Source organism: Diabrotica undecimpunctata, chromosome 6 (assembly GCF_040954645.1).
Source record: "Diabrotica undecimpunctata isolate CICGRU chromosome 6, icDiaUnde3, whole genome shotgun sequence".
NCBI classification, from domain to species: domain Eukaryota; kingdom Metazoa; phylum Arthropoda; class Insecta; order Coleoptera; family Chrysomelidae; genus Diabrotica; species Diabrotica undecimpunctata.
In genome coordinates this window covers 129189794-129210539 of record NC_092808.1, presented here as the reverse complement: position 1 = coordinate 129210539, position 20746 = coordinate 129189794, and the positions used below count along the sequence as shown (strand labels likewise).

At 31.4% G+C, this 20746-nt stretch overlaps 2 protein-coding genes across 2 annotated transcripts in view; both read right to left on the bottom strand.

Moving 5' to 3' along the window:
* The window catches only part of LOC140443887 (inter-alpha-trypsin inhibitor heavy chain H4-like), a 70166-nt gene that overhangs the window by 40736 nt on the left and 8684 nt on the right, over positions 1-20746 (bottom strand). The window contains exons 2-3 of the mRNA XM_072535387.1: positions 4094-4220; positions 739-993 (exon numbers count right to left, since the gene is read on the bottom strand). Coding sequence (XP_072391488.1) covers positions 739-993; positions 4094-4220 — 382 coding nt within the window. The remainder of the gene's footprint in view (positions 1-738; positions 994-4093; positions 4221-20746) is intronic.
* Positions 8969-10205, bottom strand: LOC140443890 (antichymotrypsin-2-like). The gene has a single exon (XM_072535390.1). The coding sequence runs from the start codon at positions 10196-10198 to the stop codon at positions 9014-9016; it is 1185 nt and encodes a 394-aa protein (XP_072391491.1). The 5' UTR covers positions 10199-10205; the 3' UTR covers positions 8969-9013.

The window sequence follows — 20746 nt, the reverse complement described above, 5'->3', positions numbered from 1 at the left end:
GAAATTTTGTTTGGTGGACATTTGTTTGCAATTGTACGTTCCTGTGGTCAATTAAAACCAAAATTCATGGCAGCAAACTTTGCTTTAGTGGAGGGTGGCCGTGGCTATCATCTTATCTAGGACAGTATCTACCATACTTATTACCTCTAAAATAAGTGTTGCTCGAAAGATCAAAGAAACAATAATTTGGTTCATTCAGCAAAAAAATATGAAATAAAAAAACAAAGTTGCAGATTTATGATTTACTTATTCACAACACTCTCATACGTCAGCGATGTTGAGAAATTAGCGAAGAAATACAAATTATTGGCAACAGAAATAGACTTACTCAGAAAACCAGAACCCAGATTAGAACTAGAAAACATTATAAATGATAACATTAGAAGAGTACTTGCAGAAAAGAACTATTATTAATAAAATATGCTAGAGTAAGAATAATAGGATGGAATAATAAACCGAATAATGACCTGAAAACCAACTTAAAATATCTGAGTTAACAATTTAAAAACCCGTAGTGGGAAATAGTAGATGCAATTACGAAATAAACAGTCAAATGAGACCAGAAGACAAAATCCAAATCATAGTAATTTAAGGAAGAAAAAAAAATTGAAAAGGTATTGTTACAAGATTCTATTGATACAACAAGAAAAACAGAAACCTGCTAGTTGCAAAATGTAGAATTAAAGCATATGAAGTTAAATGTTTTAAAAAGTGTGTGTATACTTTTGATCTACTTACCTTAGTATATATTTTCTTAGCCTCCTCTTTTTCCCTGACGTAAGCTTTGTATTTGTTCCAGCCAATTTCCATCACGAATTCTGAAATAAATGCTTTTTCAGGTAGAACGACTGAAAAGGTCGTTTGCTTAGCTGACTTAGCTGGATTTTTTACCCTATTTGTTATCACAGTCTTAGCGTAACGATTCGTTACATTGGAATGTACATCCATTTCATAAATCACAGGAACTAGGTTAGCATCTTCAAGTACTGTGGCCTGAAATAATAAAAACACATTGTACCTTCAGTTCAATGTTGTATTTATGTTACCTTCAGGTAAAATAAATACAAGATAATATCCATTAAAATGAGAATATCCACAAATACCCTACACCTTTTTTAGATATACGCTCCTACAACAGCTAGGCAAGAAGAAGACATCAACAGGTTCTATGATCGTCTAGAAGAAACTGTTAGCGCTATTCCGAATAGTGAACTAATCATAATGTTAGGAGACTTTAACCCCAAAGTAGGGTCATCTAATGAAAATATTGAAGGAGTGCTGGGCAAAAATGAACTGGGACGGAGAAATGAGAATGGAAACCGTCTAGTTGAGTTCTGTGAAGAACAACATCTTACAATTACAAACACGTTCTATCAACATCATCCACAGAGATTATATACATGGCGCAGCCCAGACGGACGAACAAGAAATCAAATAGACTACATTCTAATAAGATTAAGATGGACGTTGTCGGCCATCAACTGTAAAACATATTATGGTGCAAACTGTGGAAGTGATCATTAACTCCTCGTATTGACCGACTTTAATTTAAAGCCCCCAAAGCCCCCTAAGAAAAGTCATGTTTCTAAATCCATCAAAAATCGAAGACTTAGAATAAATCCTAGGAGAAGTTCTTTCTTTAGGCCAAGTAGATAGTGACCCTGAGAGCACTTGGATCTATCTCAAAGATAAGGTGATCGAGGCTGCAAAAGACTGTGAGGCAGCGGTCTCCCCTGGCCTATATAAAAATAACGAGGTACCAGTAGAAAATCAGTGGACTATCCTAGAGAACCTACTGTCTCACTCGCTGAAGTCAAAGATGCAATCAAATCTTTAAAGAGAAATAATCCCCCAGGCATTTATTCAATACCAGGTGAAATACTACAGTTACTAGGTAACAAAGGATAGCGTATCATCCATTCTATCTGTGTCGTTGTTTGGAATTCAGAAAAATGGCCATCTGATTGGAGTCCCGTTACACAAAAAAGCAACTACTACCACATGTGAAAACTACCGCATACTGTCACTAATAACACTTCTTTTTCTTTTTGTTCTTTTTATATAGACATGACTCTGTCTGTTTTTCAATGTGCCTCCAGTAAGTAGTCGTTCCATCGTTTTCGTGGTCTTCCTACTAATCGTCTTTCTATTGGGGAACCGTCTCTTGCCGTCTTTCCTACTCTATTTGTTCTCATTTGTCTTATATGATCGTTCCATTCTACTCTTCTATTTCTTACCTAGTTCTTGATGTTCTCCACCTTGCATCTACGTAGTATATCTGTACTTCTAGCTTTGTCCCATAGTGTCTTACCCTCAATTTTTCTAACATCCTTTTTGTCCTCTCTGTGTCAGGTCTTGTTTCTGCCGCGTATGTCATCATTGGTCTGATGACTGTTTTGTAAATTCTGCCTTTCGTTTCTTTCCCGATATTTTTATTTCTCCATATTGTTTCATTTAGGCAGCCTGCGGCTCTGTTTGCTCTATTCACTTGATCTTCCACTTCGGTTTCGAGCTTTCCGTAGCTAGATAATGTGATGCATAGATATTTAAACTCCATCACTTGTTCTATGCCAGCTCCAATTTACATCTTAGTAAATTTGCTGTTGTAACCATGCATTTTGTCTTTTTTGGGGAAATTAACATGTTAAATTTTCTGGCGGTTATATTAAATTGGTGCAGCATACGTTGTAAATCATCTTCACTTGAGAAAGTAGTATTGCGTCGTCTGCATAGCAGATTATTTTAAGTTGTTTTTCTCCCATTTGGTATCCTTTTTTTGGTTACTTTTTTTATTATTTTGTCCATAATCAGGTTGAACAATAGAGGACTCAAGGAATCACCCTGTCTTATTTCGTTGCCAGCTTCAATAGGGTCGGTTAGTTCTTCTTATACTTTTACTTTTATTGTGTTGTTTTGGTACATATTTTCGATCGTTTTGTTTATTCCTCAAGAATGGAGATTAAGCATCCTAATACCTCTCTTCAAAAAGGGAGACAAATCTGACCCGGAAGATTACAGAGGAATTAATTCATTAAACACAACACTAAAATTAACAACCAAAGTGATAACAAATAAATTGAATTAAATTATAACACTAGCAGAACAACAAGGTTTTAGATCGGGAAGATCATGCACCGACGCTATATTTATAATGAGGCAAGTGCAAGAGAAATCATTAGAATACAACAAACAGGCATATCTATGTTTCGTGGACCTTACAAAGGCATTTAATCGGGTCAAATTAAAAGACGTTATCCACTTACTGTATGCAAGAGAGATACCTCTCTTGCATAACGTCAAACTGTCAGTTTCTAACAAATCAATCATGGCTAACTCACAATAATTATTGGTAAACGTTAAAATATCTACCAAATTAATACTTTGATGGAAAAATAAAAATATCTAAAAAACTGATAACTTTAGGTATAGGGGTACTTCATAAAATTTGAAGTACGATATTAGTACTTTTTGATAGTGATATAAAATACAGGGTGTTCTATTTAAAATTACCAAGAAAATAATGTACATGCATTTTGACTTACCCTGTACCTATTTGATTTAACGAATTTTAAGAAAACGATTATGTTTTATAATTTTTAACAATTATTAAAAAAATATGGTTACAATAGATCAATCTTCCTATTCCTTTTTAATTATAATAAACTTGATACGATTTTCAGTTAATATTGGTTATACCTTATTAAATACCCGGTATAACATAATAAAACTTTACATTGTTGTGATTTGAAAGTAAAGCAGATTTCAAATTTAAAATAAAATACAGGGTATTACATTTAACAAACATAAGTTTGGTCTGCCACCATCTTATGGAACACTTTGCAAAATTGTAACTAATTTTAAAATGTGGAGTTTAAAGCTGCCTACAATTTTTGTGAATAACTTTTTTTTGTAATTTTTACTATAACAGATCTAATGAGCTTCTTCACACTTATCAATGACTAAACTAAGATTTACTGATGCTAATATCACAAGACAGTGACAAAAAAAATCTTCAAAATGCTTTATATACACTAAATTCAATAGATAAGTTATTACCATTACTACATACACCAATGATAGAGTAAATACATACCCCTCCTTCCTTGCCTTCTTTTGGTTGTTCAGTTGTTGATACAATAAAACTTACATCTCCTGGAGCGGAAAATGCGGCTCTTAAATTTAATATTACCAAAAATGGTAATATAAGAAACTTTACCTTCCTAGAAAATAAATGTTTAATTAATAATCCAAAAATTTCAGTTAAAATTATGTGAAATCTCTGTTTATTTCACAATTAAAAATTACAAAATAAAAACAGTTTTCCTATATTAATTTATTAATTACAAACATGTTTATACAGATAGTTCCAAAATATGCAGTAGTGTATAGAGATCGGGTAAGGGTGACTCTGACTTGTTTTTGGTGAATTTTGAGAATGTCATAACGTCCTTGCTTAGTAAAGCAGACAAACAAATCATACTTGGTTATTTTAATATAAATTTTAAAATTGAATCTGACCCTTCCTTTGATATTCAAAATCTATTAACATGTTTTGGTCTAAAAGTAACCATAAACGATTATACTAGAATCCCATCCCAGTTCAGTAGTTACAGCGACAAGATTATGACCACGATACACAAATACCGGTATGCTATGCTAGTTCTATCTCTCTCGCACTCTGTGACGTCACGTGCGAAGCAAAGTTTCTATTAGAACACTAACACTTGCCCTGTTAGTCGGTTAATGTCAAATATATAGGCAATCAAATATATATAAGCATGCATATTTGGCACTTTATATTATAAGATGTGTAGTTTACAATGTTTTTATTTTCTCTTGGGTATATAGGTTTTATGATTATTGAAAAATAAAAAAAAACTTTTTTCGACGTTTCGCTACATAAAGTGTGTATATTCATATTAATGTAGGAATATAATAATGTCTTTTCAATTAATAAGCATAAAAATTAATTCTATTTTATACATATTTCGATGGTCGGATTCATTACTAGAATATTTCCAAAATCGTGTATTTTGAACAAAGTAGGTAGAATGGTTAAATATGAAAAATACTTTCTGAATCACTTACTTAATTAACATTTAAAATTAAAGAAAATTATTTTAAATTAATGTGCTACAAAATATCTTCGAACTTTGACTTGCATTTTCCAACATTAGCTTAATTTACAATGCTTCAGTAATGAATCCGGCCGACAATTCATAATAAGGATTTATTGAATATTGTCTTAGCCCACAATTAATTTACCGTGAGAAATATTTGCTATAAAATATTATTTTAATAAATTAAAATAATACATGACGATAATTTTCATACTATACATGTTTACAGAACCGAGTTTCATTCGATACTACTAAAAATACATTACAAATGCATAACACAAATCCCTAGTAGAGTAGGGGGGCTTTACTAAGAAGTATATAATTTTACCTTGGGGTAAAAACGTAAATTACAAAATCATTTATATTGTCCTTATCAGAACCATATACAGATGCAGCGGATGCGACAAAAATAGCTAACGGATTTCCGGAAACATTCTTTCTAAATGGAGGGATTATAATAGACAACTTTTCCCCAGAAATATGTAAAACTAATAAATATTTTAATCTTTTAATAGATTTCTGGAAACTAAAATTTTCCCAAAACTTTAAAAATTACCACTATGAATCTAAATAAAATAAAATCGATAAATAATATGAACTACATTATAATGAGACGAAACAAATATTTTATACTACATTATTAACCTTTATTTCTCAAAGTTAACAAACGTGGACATATTTTTGTCGAGTTTTCTTTAATAGTTACTGAAACTAGTCTGTCTGTTCATTTCTCTTAATCTTATATATCTGCATGTCCTACTGAGACATAGGAGTACCTCAAATGGTATCATGGTATTCTCAAGCTGAGCTAAAGTTTTCTGTGCCAGCTGCTGAAAGATTCTAGGTTTTTAGGTGGTTTCCTAAACTATATTTATGTTTGAATTTGTATGCAACAAAACCAGCAATATACTTCAAAGAGTCCCGATGAATTTTTTCTTTCATCACATAATTGTCTGTGACTTTCAAAATGTCATCCTCAATTATATGATCCTCATCTAAGTAGTGAGCTTCTATAAATGTCATTTATGAGCAGTGGCTATACCGTTTTGACGAGACCTAAGGAGTTCAAAATACGTATCAGTGGTTGTCGCTGCCCTGTATCAAAACAAAAATCTAATACCGTCATTATGTTTTATTACTTACTTCGTTTGGAGTACCAGAAACTGACTTCACTACGAATTTTGACCAGGATAAACGGCATGTGGAATGCAATTTAAGATTCCCTTGCCGAGTAATTTATCCAGCTGTTTGTTTCGCAAATTTTAGGAAACACAGCGGTAAAAATTTGAATTCGGTTTCGCTAGGTAAAAATCGTTTGATTTCTCTTTTTTGTTCTATAAATATATTTTGTCCTCTTCAGACTGATTCTTCTCTGAGAAAAAAATTTCTCTAGCACGTCTTGATTCAACCTCGAAGTTAAAATATAGCCAACGTTGTATTTTGCTTGTAGGTAAAAAAGTAACTCTTTCAGAGAACTTTTAGTAGCAATATCCCTTTTGTAATGGAAAGTCCTCATTCGAAAGGTATTTTAAAAACGATTTCGAAGTGAAATCGAGGTGAAAAATGAAACGTCAATAAACCTACTTTAACCTTTAATTGTGGCTTCTGTGGGAAATGGGAAATGGGAATTGTGATTCCCATTTAAATAGTAACTACTTTAACATGCCACAAGAAAATAGCTTCAGAACAATATTTTCTCCGTTATAATATATATAATCTAGATCTCCGTTTTGTACTGTGTAGTATTATTTCTCTTACTTTCGGTGTTCTGTTTGTAGTATTGTTTGAAGGGACACAAAAGATTAGCTAAAAGAAAGTAGTGATCTGTCACACAGTTAGATCCTCTTTTTACTCTGCAGTCGTGGCACTTAAATTTTGATTTCTGTCTCCTTATTACATAGTCTATGATCGACTTCTCTTGGAGTAAAGGTCGTTACCAAGTGTATTTTTATGAATATCTTATTACATAGTCTATGATCGACTTCTCTTGGAGTAAAGGTCGTTACCAAGTGTATTTTTATGAATATCTTTATGTTGGAATTGGGTATTTATTATTTTTAAACCAAAAAGTTCTCAGAACTCAATTAAGCTGTCCTCTAAACCATTTTTAACTATTTCTCATTTATGTCTCCTAACAGTAATATTTCTTGATTACTTTTTATTTTATCACAATGTTTGATAAGTCTTCATAAAAGAAATCTTTAATTTGTTGATTCAAATCGTCTGTTGGCGTATAGACTTCAACAACTATTGTTTCAATGTGACAATGTGACAATTATTGTCAGAATTCTTTCAAAGATGTACGCATAGTTTTTTATATATTTTTTTAAATATTTTTTTATAAGAATTGAGACCCCAGATTTAGCGTGTACGTGTTTCTCTACTTCTGACCATATATGAATGTAGTCTTTAATCTGTTCATTTCCTTGGCGTTTCTTTTTGGTTTCAGAGAGCATTTTTGCTTCGTCCTTTCAGTTAACATTTCCATTGTCTTGTGAGTCATGCCTTGAGTGATCCAAGTACCAATTTTCCTACAAAGTCCTTGTCTTGTCCTTTTCTGTTGAGGTTTCTTCCCTTAGTCGACATGTTCCAGTTTTAAGGCGCCAGACTCGGCTTTCACCCTCTCTCCGCTGCCATATAACGCACATCCATTGTACGCCATATACCCAGTGGTTACTCGACATATATGTCTTCGTATAATCGCCACTTATTGAATATTACAGATTGTAAATATATTGGTATGTTCAAAAAAATTTCTATATTTTCCATCAGTTTCCTTAAAATAAAAAATCTATATTGTGTGGCTATACTATTATAGTTTTATGGTACTGCAGTTTATATTGTTGTACATCGCGTTTGATTTTATAAGCAGGTAATAATATACTGCTTCTGTATATAGAAGATAGAATATAGAATTAAACCAGATAGCATCTGGTTTAATTACTTCAACTTCCTTTATTTTTATTTGAAGTACTTGGGTCCTTGTGATTTTAATAACCATTGTTGTTACTTTACTGATTTGTTCAATTAATGTTATGTCAATTTCTTGTTAATATACTATCAAAATAGCTAATTATACGTTATTGCACACGATGTAATATTAATAGCAGTGAAGTTAAAAAAGAATGTAAGGTTAACTATCAATGTGAGCAAAACAAAGATATTAAGTAATCCCAGGGACCCATACCAACAAATTACTATTCAGCTCGAAGCCACAAATATAAACGTCGTTTCCGTATTTAACTTATAGTATACTATATATTTACTGGTTATATGGAGAACGTATTGATATTGTTTATTTATTGTGTGGTATTATTATCAATAGATATTGTTCAGAAGAAATAAAACATCAGTGCAGTTGAGGTTGGAGTTGGTGCAGTTGTCCACACCCGTTTCCCACGGCTAAACGGATAGGGCTGACTGGAGATGCGCAGTTGCAGAGACACGAAGAAGATAGTGATAAGAATATTAGAAGTTTAAGATGTAGATTTGTTTTTGTATAATCGTTTTTGAGTTTAAGTAAAAAATAAAGGGAATCAAGTGTATCTTTTTTTTTATATACAAGCGATTAAAATAACCAAGCAATTTATTGTAATATATATGTTTTTAATTTCAAAAAACATTTGATGAAAAACTAGTTACACACCATGAAAAGACCACTTTGATGTAGCCCTTTAATGACTGGTAATGAGTATATAATTCCTTCCCACTGCATCCCACAGTAATAGTTCCACATTTGCTTGATACTTAAGTAGATAAACATATAAAAAATAAAGTATGAGCTTATTATTTTTATTAAGTCAATATAAATTTTAAAACATAATTAACACATATAAAATTTATAAGTTAATTATAGGATTTATACATAAAAGTCTAGTGTTACGACGAGCATCCTAAGGACTGTATTTTCCAGCAAACAATATAACGTTATTGTATTTAATAAAGTACACGAAAGGATGATCGGCGAAAAACTTAATTGGGTCTTGAGAAAAGATATGTCCGCTAAAAAGTTTATATTCAAAAGCAGTGGCAGCAGCTGCTTCGACTCCATTTTCAGCAACTTGAATGAAAGCTTTTTGAATTACCTCCGAAACATGTAAATTTTTGTCATTCTTTGCCAATCCAGCAAGATCGGCGTCAAATTTGAAGATCTTTTGAATACCCAAAGATTGAAGAATGCTTTTCAAATTCAACTCGGTTTCAACAGTAAACTTTGGTAGTCTCAAATGTACAGGCATATCAGTATATGGCTGAGGTTCAAATACTTTTTCAATTTTATTTTCTAAAGCAGCTATGCCGTCTTTTTTATTAGGTAAAGCAATACAAAAAACAAGACCATGGCTTTCGAATGGAATTTCCAAAAATTGTGTGTCGAGTTCTTTATTCTCATAATGTTTAAATATATCAGTTATTACCATTGTTGGGTGATCTATTTGTTTGGAATCAGTTGTGTAGAATTTATCTGTTATAGTGTTATAATATGAAAAACGAGTATACCATTCAGCGCTTAGATATAATGCATTGATTAAAGTCATCACAGTGCTATTGTTAATATACTCAGGTTTAATCAGATCTTTAATTTTTTTGTTTGTTTGGCTTTCCACCCATTGATTAATTATGTTAGCGGCTTTTGCACTGTTTGAGAAGTCTATTTGTTCAATTCCTGATGCGTAAACACTTTCAGCGGTCTTTTTAAAATCATCTTCTAAGTTGATACCGTTGGCTACATATATTTTATTAGCTGAAGCTAATACTGCGTAATTATTGTTGATTTTAAGTTGTAATAAAAGTTCTTTAAATCCTTCTTGGATAGTCTCTTGTGATTCTGGAAGGTGTAGTGCAGCTATTAGCTCGGTTCTCGTGTCACCTTTGGCTCCTTCAGAGGTTAGCGCTAATACGGTTTCAGCAGAAAAGGGACTGAAGATAATACTTCCATTATTAGTTTTAAGAATTTCTTTGTACACATTTGACGTTAATTGTTGATTTCCAATTGCTAATTGTTCAATTGGACTTTGGACGTCTGATGGTGCTACTAGTGTTGTAGATGTAGCGAGTGCTAAAATGATGGCCAGCTTCATCGTAATCTGTTTTCTGAAAATAAAAAAATTAAGTTTAATTTTTTAGGTAAAATTCACCTTTTATACACACTGAAAAAAAGTTTAAAGCAATGCATAAGAAAAAGTCTGGTTTTAGTTGTAAGTTACCAAAATGTACCAAAATATTGCAGGATATAAATTTGGTTATTACGTACTACTATTTTCATTTTAATGAAATAGAATGAAACCAACGAATATTTTGCCTTAATTTAGTTAATGTAATGTAATGTAAAGTATACATTAGAAATGATACACAACAGAAAAAACGTAGATACTGGAATAAATTTTTGAATTTAAGTTCTAGATAAAAAATTATATTGGGACGGATAAAAAACAGGAATGACGAGAGAAGGGATGACGTCATCATAGTACGGTTATTTAAAGCAAAAGCAAAAGTACCTAAATTTAAAAATCGACCTGTCTTGGCGTTTTTATTTTAAAACTTACCATACCATCTGTACTGTATAATAAATAAATTTAAAGATATATATATATATATATATATATATATATATATTTTATTTTTCAAATTATTTTTCGACCTTACTGTTTTAAATATTGAGACAGAACAAATATAGTTTTATTTCCTACAGACCGATTGCTGATACTATAAATCAATAGTATATATATATAGTATATATATTTATAAGTATATATATTTATAAGTATATATATATATATATATATATATATATATATATATATATATATATATATATATATATATAAAGATGACTAAATAAATTCATTTTTATGGTTACTATTTATTTATTTTGTTATCCATTACTTATTTTAAGCGTAAATTCAAGGTTAAATATTCATATTAAAATCAACTCTGGTTGTTTTAAATTATTAAATAATAGATAACATATAAATTGTTGCGAAAATAATTTTTATGAATGGAAAATCCAATACATTTAAATAAACAATATACAACTGGTACGGTAAAACAAAAATGAACCGATCACAATAAGTGGAAAAATGCTGAGATACGTTACTGGGAAAATGCCGTAACAAATATGCTTGACGTATTACAAAGTACTTGGTACTTATTTATTATAAAAATATTAGTCCTGGGAAAGTATTTCTCAGTACTCGGCAATAACTAGGTATTTGGCTAATTTTTCAGTTGATATAATATACTTATAGTAAGAAAACATACGTTGTATTTCAATTATTAACGATAATGCGAAAAATGAGATTTTATTTATATTAATGGAAAAACTGAAATCAAAAAAGACTGGACGCTGATTTCTATCAACCCAGAGAACAAGCTGAATTTAAATCGGGTTACAGCACTAACGACCACAACTAGCGATAAAGAATCTGATAAAGAAGGCTGCAGAATACAACAAACCATTGGCACTGATATTCGTAAACTACGATAAAGCATTTGATACTATAAGCTAGCAGAAAATGTTAAAAGCATCGACAGAATGTTGAATAGACTATCGGTACTCTACCTTCCCTTCCCTCCTCAACCCGCACTGGACCAGCGTGAGGAGACAACGGTCCAAACCTTCAAGTCAATGTACAGGGCAAAAAAGAAAAGGCCTCCAGTGCCCAGCACTTCCCAGAGACTTGATCACGGCAGCGATCAAACAACTAACGGAAGGGGGGGTGCTAAGAATCCCTGGGTAAGACCCGGCTGCCACAAGATGACAATTTGGCTATGCTCCTACAATATTCGAACACTGACGGACGACAATAGATTCCCAGAAATAGAAAGTGAACTAAAGGATATAAAATGGTTTATCCTTGGTAAATGGCACACATTTTATGCATAAAGGTGGCGAATACACGGGAGTGGGATTCTTGGTAAAACAAAGCCTCACACAGTGTATCGAAGAATTCAAGCCCATATCAGACAGAGTAACATATCTCATCATCAGGATCAATAAAAGAACCACTCTGAAAGTGATCCAAGTGTACGCTCCGACCAAAAGCCACGACGATGAAGAAGTAGAAATATTTTATGATGAAATAAGAACAGCTATAGATACAAATAAAGCAAATTACGAAATACTATTAGGAGATTTTAATGCTAAATTGGGCAAAAAAGAGGAAGATTACGAACATTTAATTGGTAACTATGGCTACGAGAAAAGAAACGATAGAGGAGAAATGCTTCTCAATTTCATGAATGAACATAACATGTACTCAATGAACTCCTTTTTCAATAAAAAACCAAGCAGAAAATGGACATGGATGAGCCCCGATAAAAAGACAAAGAATGAAATAGATTATATCTTAACGAAGAATAGAAACCTAGTAGAAGACGTATCAGTACTAAATCAGTTTGACCTAGGAAGCGATCATAGACTAATAAGAACAAAACTAATAATTAACAAAAAACTAGAAAGAAAAAGAATACATGAAAAAAGATACAAATGGACATCTGAAGAAATCAAAAATAGTGAATTTAATAAAAAGATAGCGCATGCATTAAATCAAGTTAGCATGCAGCAGATAAACTCCAATGATATTGATGATTTGAATAACCTTATTACCGAAACAGTGAATAAAAGCCTTCTGCAACTGAAAAAAGAAAAACAACATACAATGAATTAGACAAAGAAATATTACAACAAATAAAAAGAAGGAAGATCTTAAATAAATCTAACAAAAGGGAAACCGACGAATATAGAGAACTTAATAGGCAGATTAGAAAAGGAATCAGACAACAAAAAAGAAAAGAAAACGAAAAATTAATAACAACAACTATTGAAAAAAATAAGAGTATGAAATGCCTCAGACCGACACTAGGACGACGTCAGATGATATCATTAATGGGAAAAGACGAAAATGAAATCACAACTAGAGAAAACATACTGACACGAATAGAAGAATTTTACACAGAACTTTACAGAACACATCAACAAGATGATGAGATGAGACCAGCACGGAAATTAATAAAAAATGTTGGATCAGAAATAATGCCAAAAGTAACAATTTCAGAGGTAACTACAGCATTGGAAAATATGAAGAGAAATAAAGCTGCAGGAGAAGATAATATTACCACAGATATGATATTAGAAGGAGGTAAGGAACTAATTGCCATTGTAACTAAGCTTGTGGACAGTTGTTTACATCAGGGCACAGTCCCTAAGAGCTGGAACAACTCTAAAGTAATCTTATTACACAAGAAAGGTGATAGTCGAAAATTGGAAAACTACAGACCCATCAGCCTACTGTCACACCTGTTTAAAATACTCACCACAGTCATAACTACTCGACTAACAAAGAAATTAGACGAATACCAACCATATGAACAGGCAGGTTTTAGAAAAGGCTATTCAACTTCCGATCACCTGTTAACCACAAAAATATTAATAGAAAAATGTAACGAATACAAGTTTCCAGTTTTCCTAGCATTTGTAGACTACGAAAAAGCTTTCGATACCATAGAACACACGGCCGTAATAAACGCAATGCAAAATTGTAGAATAGACAGCAGATATATTAACTTAATAAAAGAAACTATGAACCAAGCTACAGCTACATACTACCTAAATTAAAATGAACACACGAACCCTGTACCATTAAACAGGGGAGTCAAACAGGGAGATATTTTATCACCCAAACTGTTCACCTTAGTTTTGGAGGACGTTTTTAAAAACCTAAATTGGAAATATAAGGGAATAAACATCAATGGCCGCTACCTCAGTAATCTACGATTTGCAGATGACATAATCCTGATAGCTACTGACCTACAAGAAATGCAAACCATGCTTTTAGAACTACATACCGAATCTTCTAAAATAGGACTGAAAATGAATTGAAACAAAACAAAAGTCATGCACTCCAAAGACACCGTGACAATAATAAACGATAAAGTTATAGAAAAAGTTGAAGAATATATATACTTAGGACAAAAAATAATACTAAATAGGGAAATTCAAACTGAAGAAATAAAAAGAAGAAGAAAGTTAGCTTGGGCAGCATTCGGTAAACTGAACTATATACTCAGAAATCAACAAATTCAATTACATCTTAGATCTAAAGTTTTTGATACATGCCTTATTCCGATATTAACTTATGCGGCACAAACATGGACAATCACAAAAAGAATATGAATATACTTAGAGTCACTCAACACGCGATGGAAAGAGCAATGCTAGGTATATCACTTAAGGACAAGAAAACAAACACATGGATAAGACAGAAAACCAAAGTCACCGATGTGGTGCAAAAATCATTAAAGTTGAAATGGGAATACGCTGGACATGTAGCTAGGAGCGATCTAAATAAATGGCACAGATCAATTTTAACCTGGAGACCATACCAACACAAAAGACCCAGAGGCAGACCTCCTATGAGATGGACAGATGATCTGAAAAGGACTGCCGGGAAAAATTGGGGTACAATAAAAAACAATGGAAAGGAAGACTTGAAGAGGCTTATGTTCAGATGTAGACGTGAATGGCTAGACGAAGAAGAAGAAGAAGACTCTATAGCATAATCAAATATATCTAGCAAAATACCACAGCTAGCGTAAGACTATCTGAACACGAAACAAAAAAATTCTGTATACAGTGAGAAGTACTTCAAGGGGACACCGTGTCTTTAAAGCTGTTTACGACGCTCTTAGAACATACTTTTAAAAAGGCAGATCTAAACGAGCATGGTATCAACATAAATGGAGAGAAGCTTAGTCATTTAAGATTCGCAGATGACATCGTCCTTATAGTCGATCGTATTGATGATGCAATAATAATGTTGGAAACATTATATCGCGCTTCCATGGAGATCGGACTAAAGATTAATACGAACAAGCAAATAATGATTAATCTGGTGCTAAATCGAAATATTTACGAAGACCCGAGTCCATGTAAAACAGCACTATGGAGCAGAGGACGCCCACCAACCAGATGGACTGACAACCTAAAGCGTGATAGTGGTAGCAAAATGCAAGCCGCACATGACAGACACAGATGGAAAGAGCTGAGGGAGACCTATGTCCAGTAGTGGACACATATATGTTGATAATGATGACGAATGAAAAAAATCTACATACATGGCTATTGGCAAATCTTGAACACGGTTAAATTTGGCTTATTTTCCTGGAGTATATGTCTTTTATTGAAATCAGAAATCTTTGTATAACATTTAAGATATCATTCTAGAATACACAAACCAGTACTGATTATTTAAAGAAAATATACTTACAAATTTTTTAATTAGATCAACCGTGCTTTGGTTTAGACGTCAATTACTTAAATGTGGGTATTGGTACAAAAGTAAATTAGCTTTAATTCAATGTAAAATTAATCGAACTAAAACCTGTATCACGGGGCAGTCAGTTAAATATTCGAAAACCCAGCGTTATTTTCATAATAAATAAAAAACATGTTAAGCAAAAAAAAACGGTATTTACAGCAATGATGACGTTCAAATAATGATACAAAACTAAAAAAAGTCTTAAGAGTTAGATCTATATTATCCAAAACGATAACCAAAGATAAAGACTTAACTGTTTTGTACCTTTTACACAAATCAGTTAAGTTACATTCACTCAGTTAGCTTTAAAATAACTAGGCTCAAAGACTCAAAGTGGTTTTGTTTGTAAATATTATAGACCAGGTAAATAAGCAAAAAAAGTACCCTGTTTGTGATACTGAACCGGCCAGGCAAACGACATGACAGTTGTTGTGAGTAGTACGGACCTCTGTAAAAAAATCTATATGTTTCGTGCAGTCGATTTTTTAGACTTAATTAATTATTAACAAATTAAGGTCAAAAAACGGTAAATTTTTGCTTTTTTCGTCTATCAGCAAAAAGTAAAGCGAAACAAATTTGAGAAAAAAAGAAACTTATAAGTCATATAAAAACCTTCAAAATGGCATTTTCTAAACGTTCCTATCCTTATTTGTTGCTTAGAAAGTTGCAAAATAAGTGAAAATTTCGGTTTTTTATAAATGTTAATCACTAAACTTTTTAACCATTGACTGCAAAAAACTTATTTTTTCATATTTTGACAGCCTGAATTTTTCTACAAATTTAAAAGGAAACCTAAAAGTTGACCTAAGACACTTTGGGACGAAGTTAGTGAATTATTTTTATAAATTGATAGCAGCTTTGTTTATAACAGTTAAGACCCTTATTAGGGTCATCTGAAAGAACATGGTTTAAGGTTTTAATGTGAACAATTCGAAAAAGTTTGCATTTTAAAAAAATCGTTCACAAAGATTTAAAATTGTGGTCCTCAAAATTGGTCGTCTTTGAAACTAGTGAGAGCGCAGGAGGGGGAAGGAGCTGTTAAATGTATCTCTGTTTCTTGTTTATAGATTTCGACGTGTCTTTTTTTAAGTTGTATGTACTTTTTGCGTACATTACGAATATGTATTATTTAAATAATTAGGTTGTTAAATAAACCATCTAATTTGTTTAAACATTTCTTTTTTCAGTTTTTATTTTTTTTTTGTTACGAATACTTGAGGTAATTTTTATTGTAAAAAATAAATATTTATGATTAAAATATACATTTCTTCAATAAACTTTGTAAATATTTTATTTATAATAGATTTTATGAAAAAAACAAATTATCCTATTCTATTTATTATTCATTTTCTCTAAAAATATTATTGGTTTATGTAATGCTTGAAAAATAAATAATCCCAGATAAACTAGGTTTTATTTCTTGCTAAGCATGCTACGCGTGTGGCTTTTGTCGAAAAAGATCGATTTCGTACCGAAATGCTGAAACTTGTTTTAATCGATATTATTATGATGCCAATGTGCTATATGCTTTTGTACTTTGAAAAAGCATTTGATACGGTCAATCAAAGTAAAATGCTCCAAGCTGTAACACAATGTAGAGTAGATCACCGATACATATCCCTCATCAGATACATCTTTCAGCATGCTACAGCCTGTGTAAGACTTAATGAAGATACTGGGACCTTTCGTATTGAAAGAGGCGTTCGGCAAGGAGACAACATGTCTCCTAAATTATTTACAACTTTGCTAGAATACGCTTGTAAAACAATAGATTGGAACGAAAAGGGCATCAATGTAGATGGGAAAATTTTTAAATAACCTTAAATTTGCAGATGATATCGTTCTTATTGCAGACAGCTTCGATCAGGCACAGATAATGCTCCAAGAACTCCATACTGCCACAAAAAGAGTTGGTCTTAAAATAAATTTTTCAAAAACACAATTTATGACAAATTTAGTCCACAACAAAAACATCTCAGTAGAAGACAAAGATATTGAGCCAGTTGACTCCTATAAATACTTGGGCCATGAGATCAGAATAAGTCGAGACAACCAAACAATCGAGCTGAAAAGAAGAATAAACCTCGCTTGGGCTGCATTTGGAAAGATGAAGGATATTTTTAGGTCTAAGATTCCAATGTGTCTGAAAAGAAAAGTATTTAAACAGTGTATTTTACCAGTGATGACCTACGGCGCAGAAACCCTAACACTTACAAGAACAACAGTGAGTAAACTACAAGTTGCGGAAAGGGCAATGGAGAGAATAATGTTAGGGATTTCTCTTCTTGATAGAATACCCAATGCTACTATACGCAAAAGATCAGGAGTACCAGACGTTATTGAAACACTAAAGTGGAACTGGCAGGTCATGTAGCAAGATCAGTTGATGACCGGTGGACAAAAAGAATTTTAGAATGGAGACCCCAAATACAAGCTAACAGAAATAGAGGTCGACCCCCAACAAGATGTACATATGACATAAAAAGAGTGACTACAAATTGGATTCAGATGGCGCAAAATCGGACTAAATGGAAAAGCATGCGAGAGGCCTATGTTCAGCAGTGGACGTTAGAGGCTAGTTGATGATGATGATGAATATGCCATGCTCAAAAGTTTTCCGAAAATTTTCCATGGCAACCTATTTATGTATAACAATTTTTTTTAATCTTTTAAGAGTTATTTCAAGACGAAAATGATTCTTATGATATTTATGTTAAACGCTTACTAGGGCAAATAAACTACTAAAATAGCCAAAAAAAAAATAATTTTAGCGTTTTTCGATGCCATTTTTTAATGGGTCAATTCGCCTAAAAGTGCTCATTTTCATTTTGATGTTATATTGCAAAAGTCAGTTTAAAATATACATAAACAAATTGATATACCGTTGCGTCTTGAAATATATAGACTTGATGAGCGTCCCTACTTTAACGATTAAAGCACAATCTTTATTTCTTACTACAATATTAATTTTATTTTATTCGAAAGAATATGATGCTGCAATATTACAGTAAAAAGTTTACCCAAAGTATACCACGGGTACTTGCTTAGTATATCTAAAAAAAAAAAAGAATAAATAGTTCAAACACATATGAAATTTTTTATTTGTTAAAAAATTGTTATAAATAAACAGCTTCCGTGGTAAACTTTGGGTTAACTTTTTACTGTAATGTTGTAGCAAAATATTTCTTTTTTCAATTAAAATAAGATTTAGCTTAGGGGTAAAGAATAAACAATGTGTTTGAAACGTTAAAGTTTAGATGTTTGTAAAGTCTATTTATCCCGAAACGCAACGGTATATTAATTTGTTTATGAATATTTTAAACTGACTTATGCTATATCAAATCAAAATGGACTTGCTCATTTTGAACCTATTTTGTAAACTTTTACCTCATATTTTTTGTTTTTTAAATTCGATGTATAATCTATTAAAAAATGGCCTCGAAAAACGTTAAAATCTGCATTTTCCGGCATTTTTAATTGTTTATTTGCATTTTAAGTCTAAAGTAAGTAGGTATTTTACGAAAAAAAAAAAAAAAAAATACAAGAATAACGTCTTAGAATAATTCAAATGATTACAAGAAAGTAATTTTGAAGCAAAAAATATATTTTTTTACAATTTGTTTAAAAAGTGTTTAATAAATAAATAATAATAAATAAATAAATATATTGCCATGAAAATTTTTTCGTGGAGATGATTTTTCCATTGAGGAAAATCTTAATTTTGCTTTGAGATTTTTTATTTTTAAAGAAATATTAGTAAGTACTTCAAAGTAGATAGAATTGAATAGGATAATTTGTTTTTTTTTTCATAAAATCTATAATAAAATATTTATGAAGTTTATTGAAGAAGTATATATTATTCATAAATATTTTTTTTTACAATAAAATTACATCAAATATTCAAAACAAAATAAAAACTGAAAAAAAATCGTTTAGTCAAATTAAATAGTTTATTTAATAACCTAATAATTTAAATAACACATATTCGTAATGTACGCAAAAAGTACATACAAAAAAAAGAAACGTCGAAATCTGTAAACAAAGTCTGCGAAAACTGCGCTCTCACTAGTTTCAAAGCTGACCAATTTTGAGGACCACAATTTTGAAGCTTTGTGAACAATTCCATTAAAATGTAATCTTTTACGAATTTTTTACATTAAAACCTGAAAGTATGTTCTTTCAGACGATCCTAATAAGGCCTCGTAAGGCAACAATTGTTATAAACAAAGCTGCTATTAATTTATAAAAAAAGGCACTAACTTCGTCCCAAAGTGTCATAGTGTCAACTTTTTTCCTTTTAAATTTGTCAAAAAATTCAGGCTATCAAAATGTAAGAAAATCAGCTTTTTGCAGTAAATGGTTAAAAAGTTATTCTAATTGTTTATAAGCAAAAAATTGGCATGTTTTTGCCAAATTATCTTGCAATGGTTAAAATTATTTTTCCTCATTTTTTTTTCAAATAATGTTAATAGAATAAATCTTCTTCTTTTAGAATCTATCCGCATATTTAATATACTTAATTGGATAAACAAATTAAATAACTTTTAAACTCTTTGACCGATTGACTTGAAATTTTGATCTTATTTTAAGCACCACAATGTCCACCATTGTGTCTAATATTAAGTTTATAAGTTTATTTTAAAAAAAAGTTATTAACATTTATAAAAAACTAAAACTTTTGACTTATTTGGCAACTTTCTAAGCAACAAATAAGGATAGGAACGTTTAGAAAACGCCATTTTGAAGATTTTTATATGACTTATAAGTTTCTTTTCTTCTCAAATGTGTTTCAAACGCTTTACTTTTTGCTGATAGACGAAAAAAACAGAAATTTACTGTTTTTTGACCTTAATTTGTTAATAATTAATTAAGTCCAAAAAACCGACTTCAGGAAACATATAGGTTCTTGTTATAGAGGTCCATATTACTCCAAACAACTGTCGGTTGCTTGGCCGGACGAGTGTCACGAAAAAAGCTTATTTCTCAGGGCTGTTTGCCAAAAAAGATGCATTCGTTGATGATACCATATACAAATAGATTATTTGTGAATTAATTAGCTTACTAAGTCACTACATTAATTCTAATTAATGAAAAAAAGCGTTATTTCATGCACAAGCAATATAAAATTATATCACTCACCTTATGTGACATATGCACTTTTTTCACAATTACATAGATTTGAACATACCACTTACCACCAGGGCCGATCCTAGGACGTCGACCGCCTGCGAGCGAAGTCCTAATGTGCTGCACCCTCTAGATAATGTTTCATATTTTTATTAATTATTAACGATGACATAACTTATCTAC

Excerpts from the sequence above, each read along its gene's own strand:
- LOC140443890 (XM_072535390.1), bottom strand. The coding sequence starts at position 10,198 with ATGAAGCTGGCCATCATTTTAGCACTCGCTACATCTACAACACTAGTA.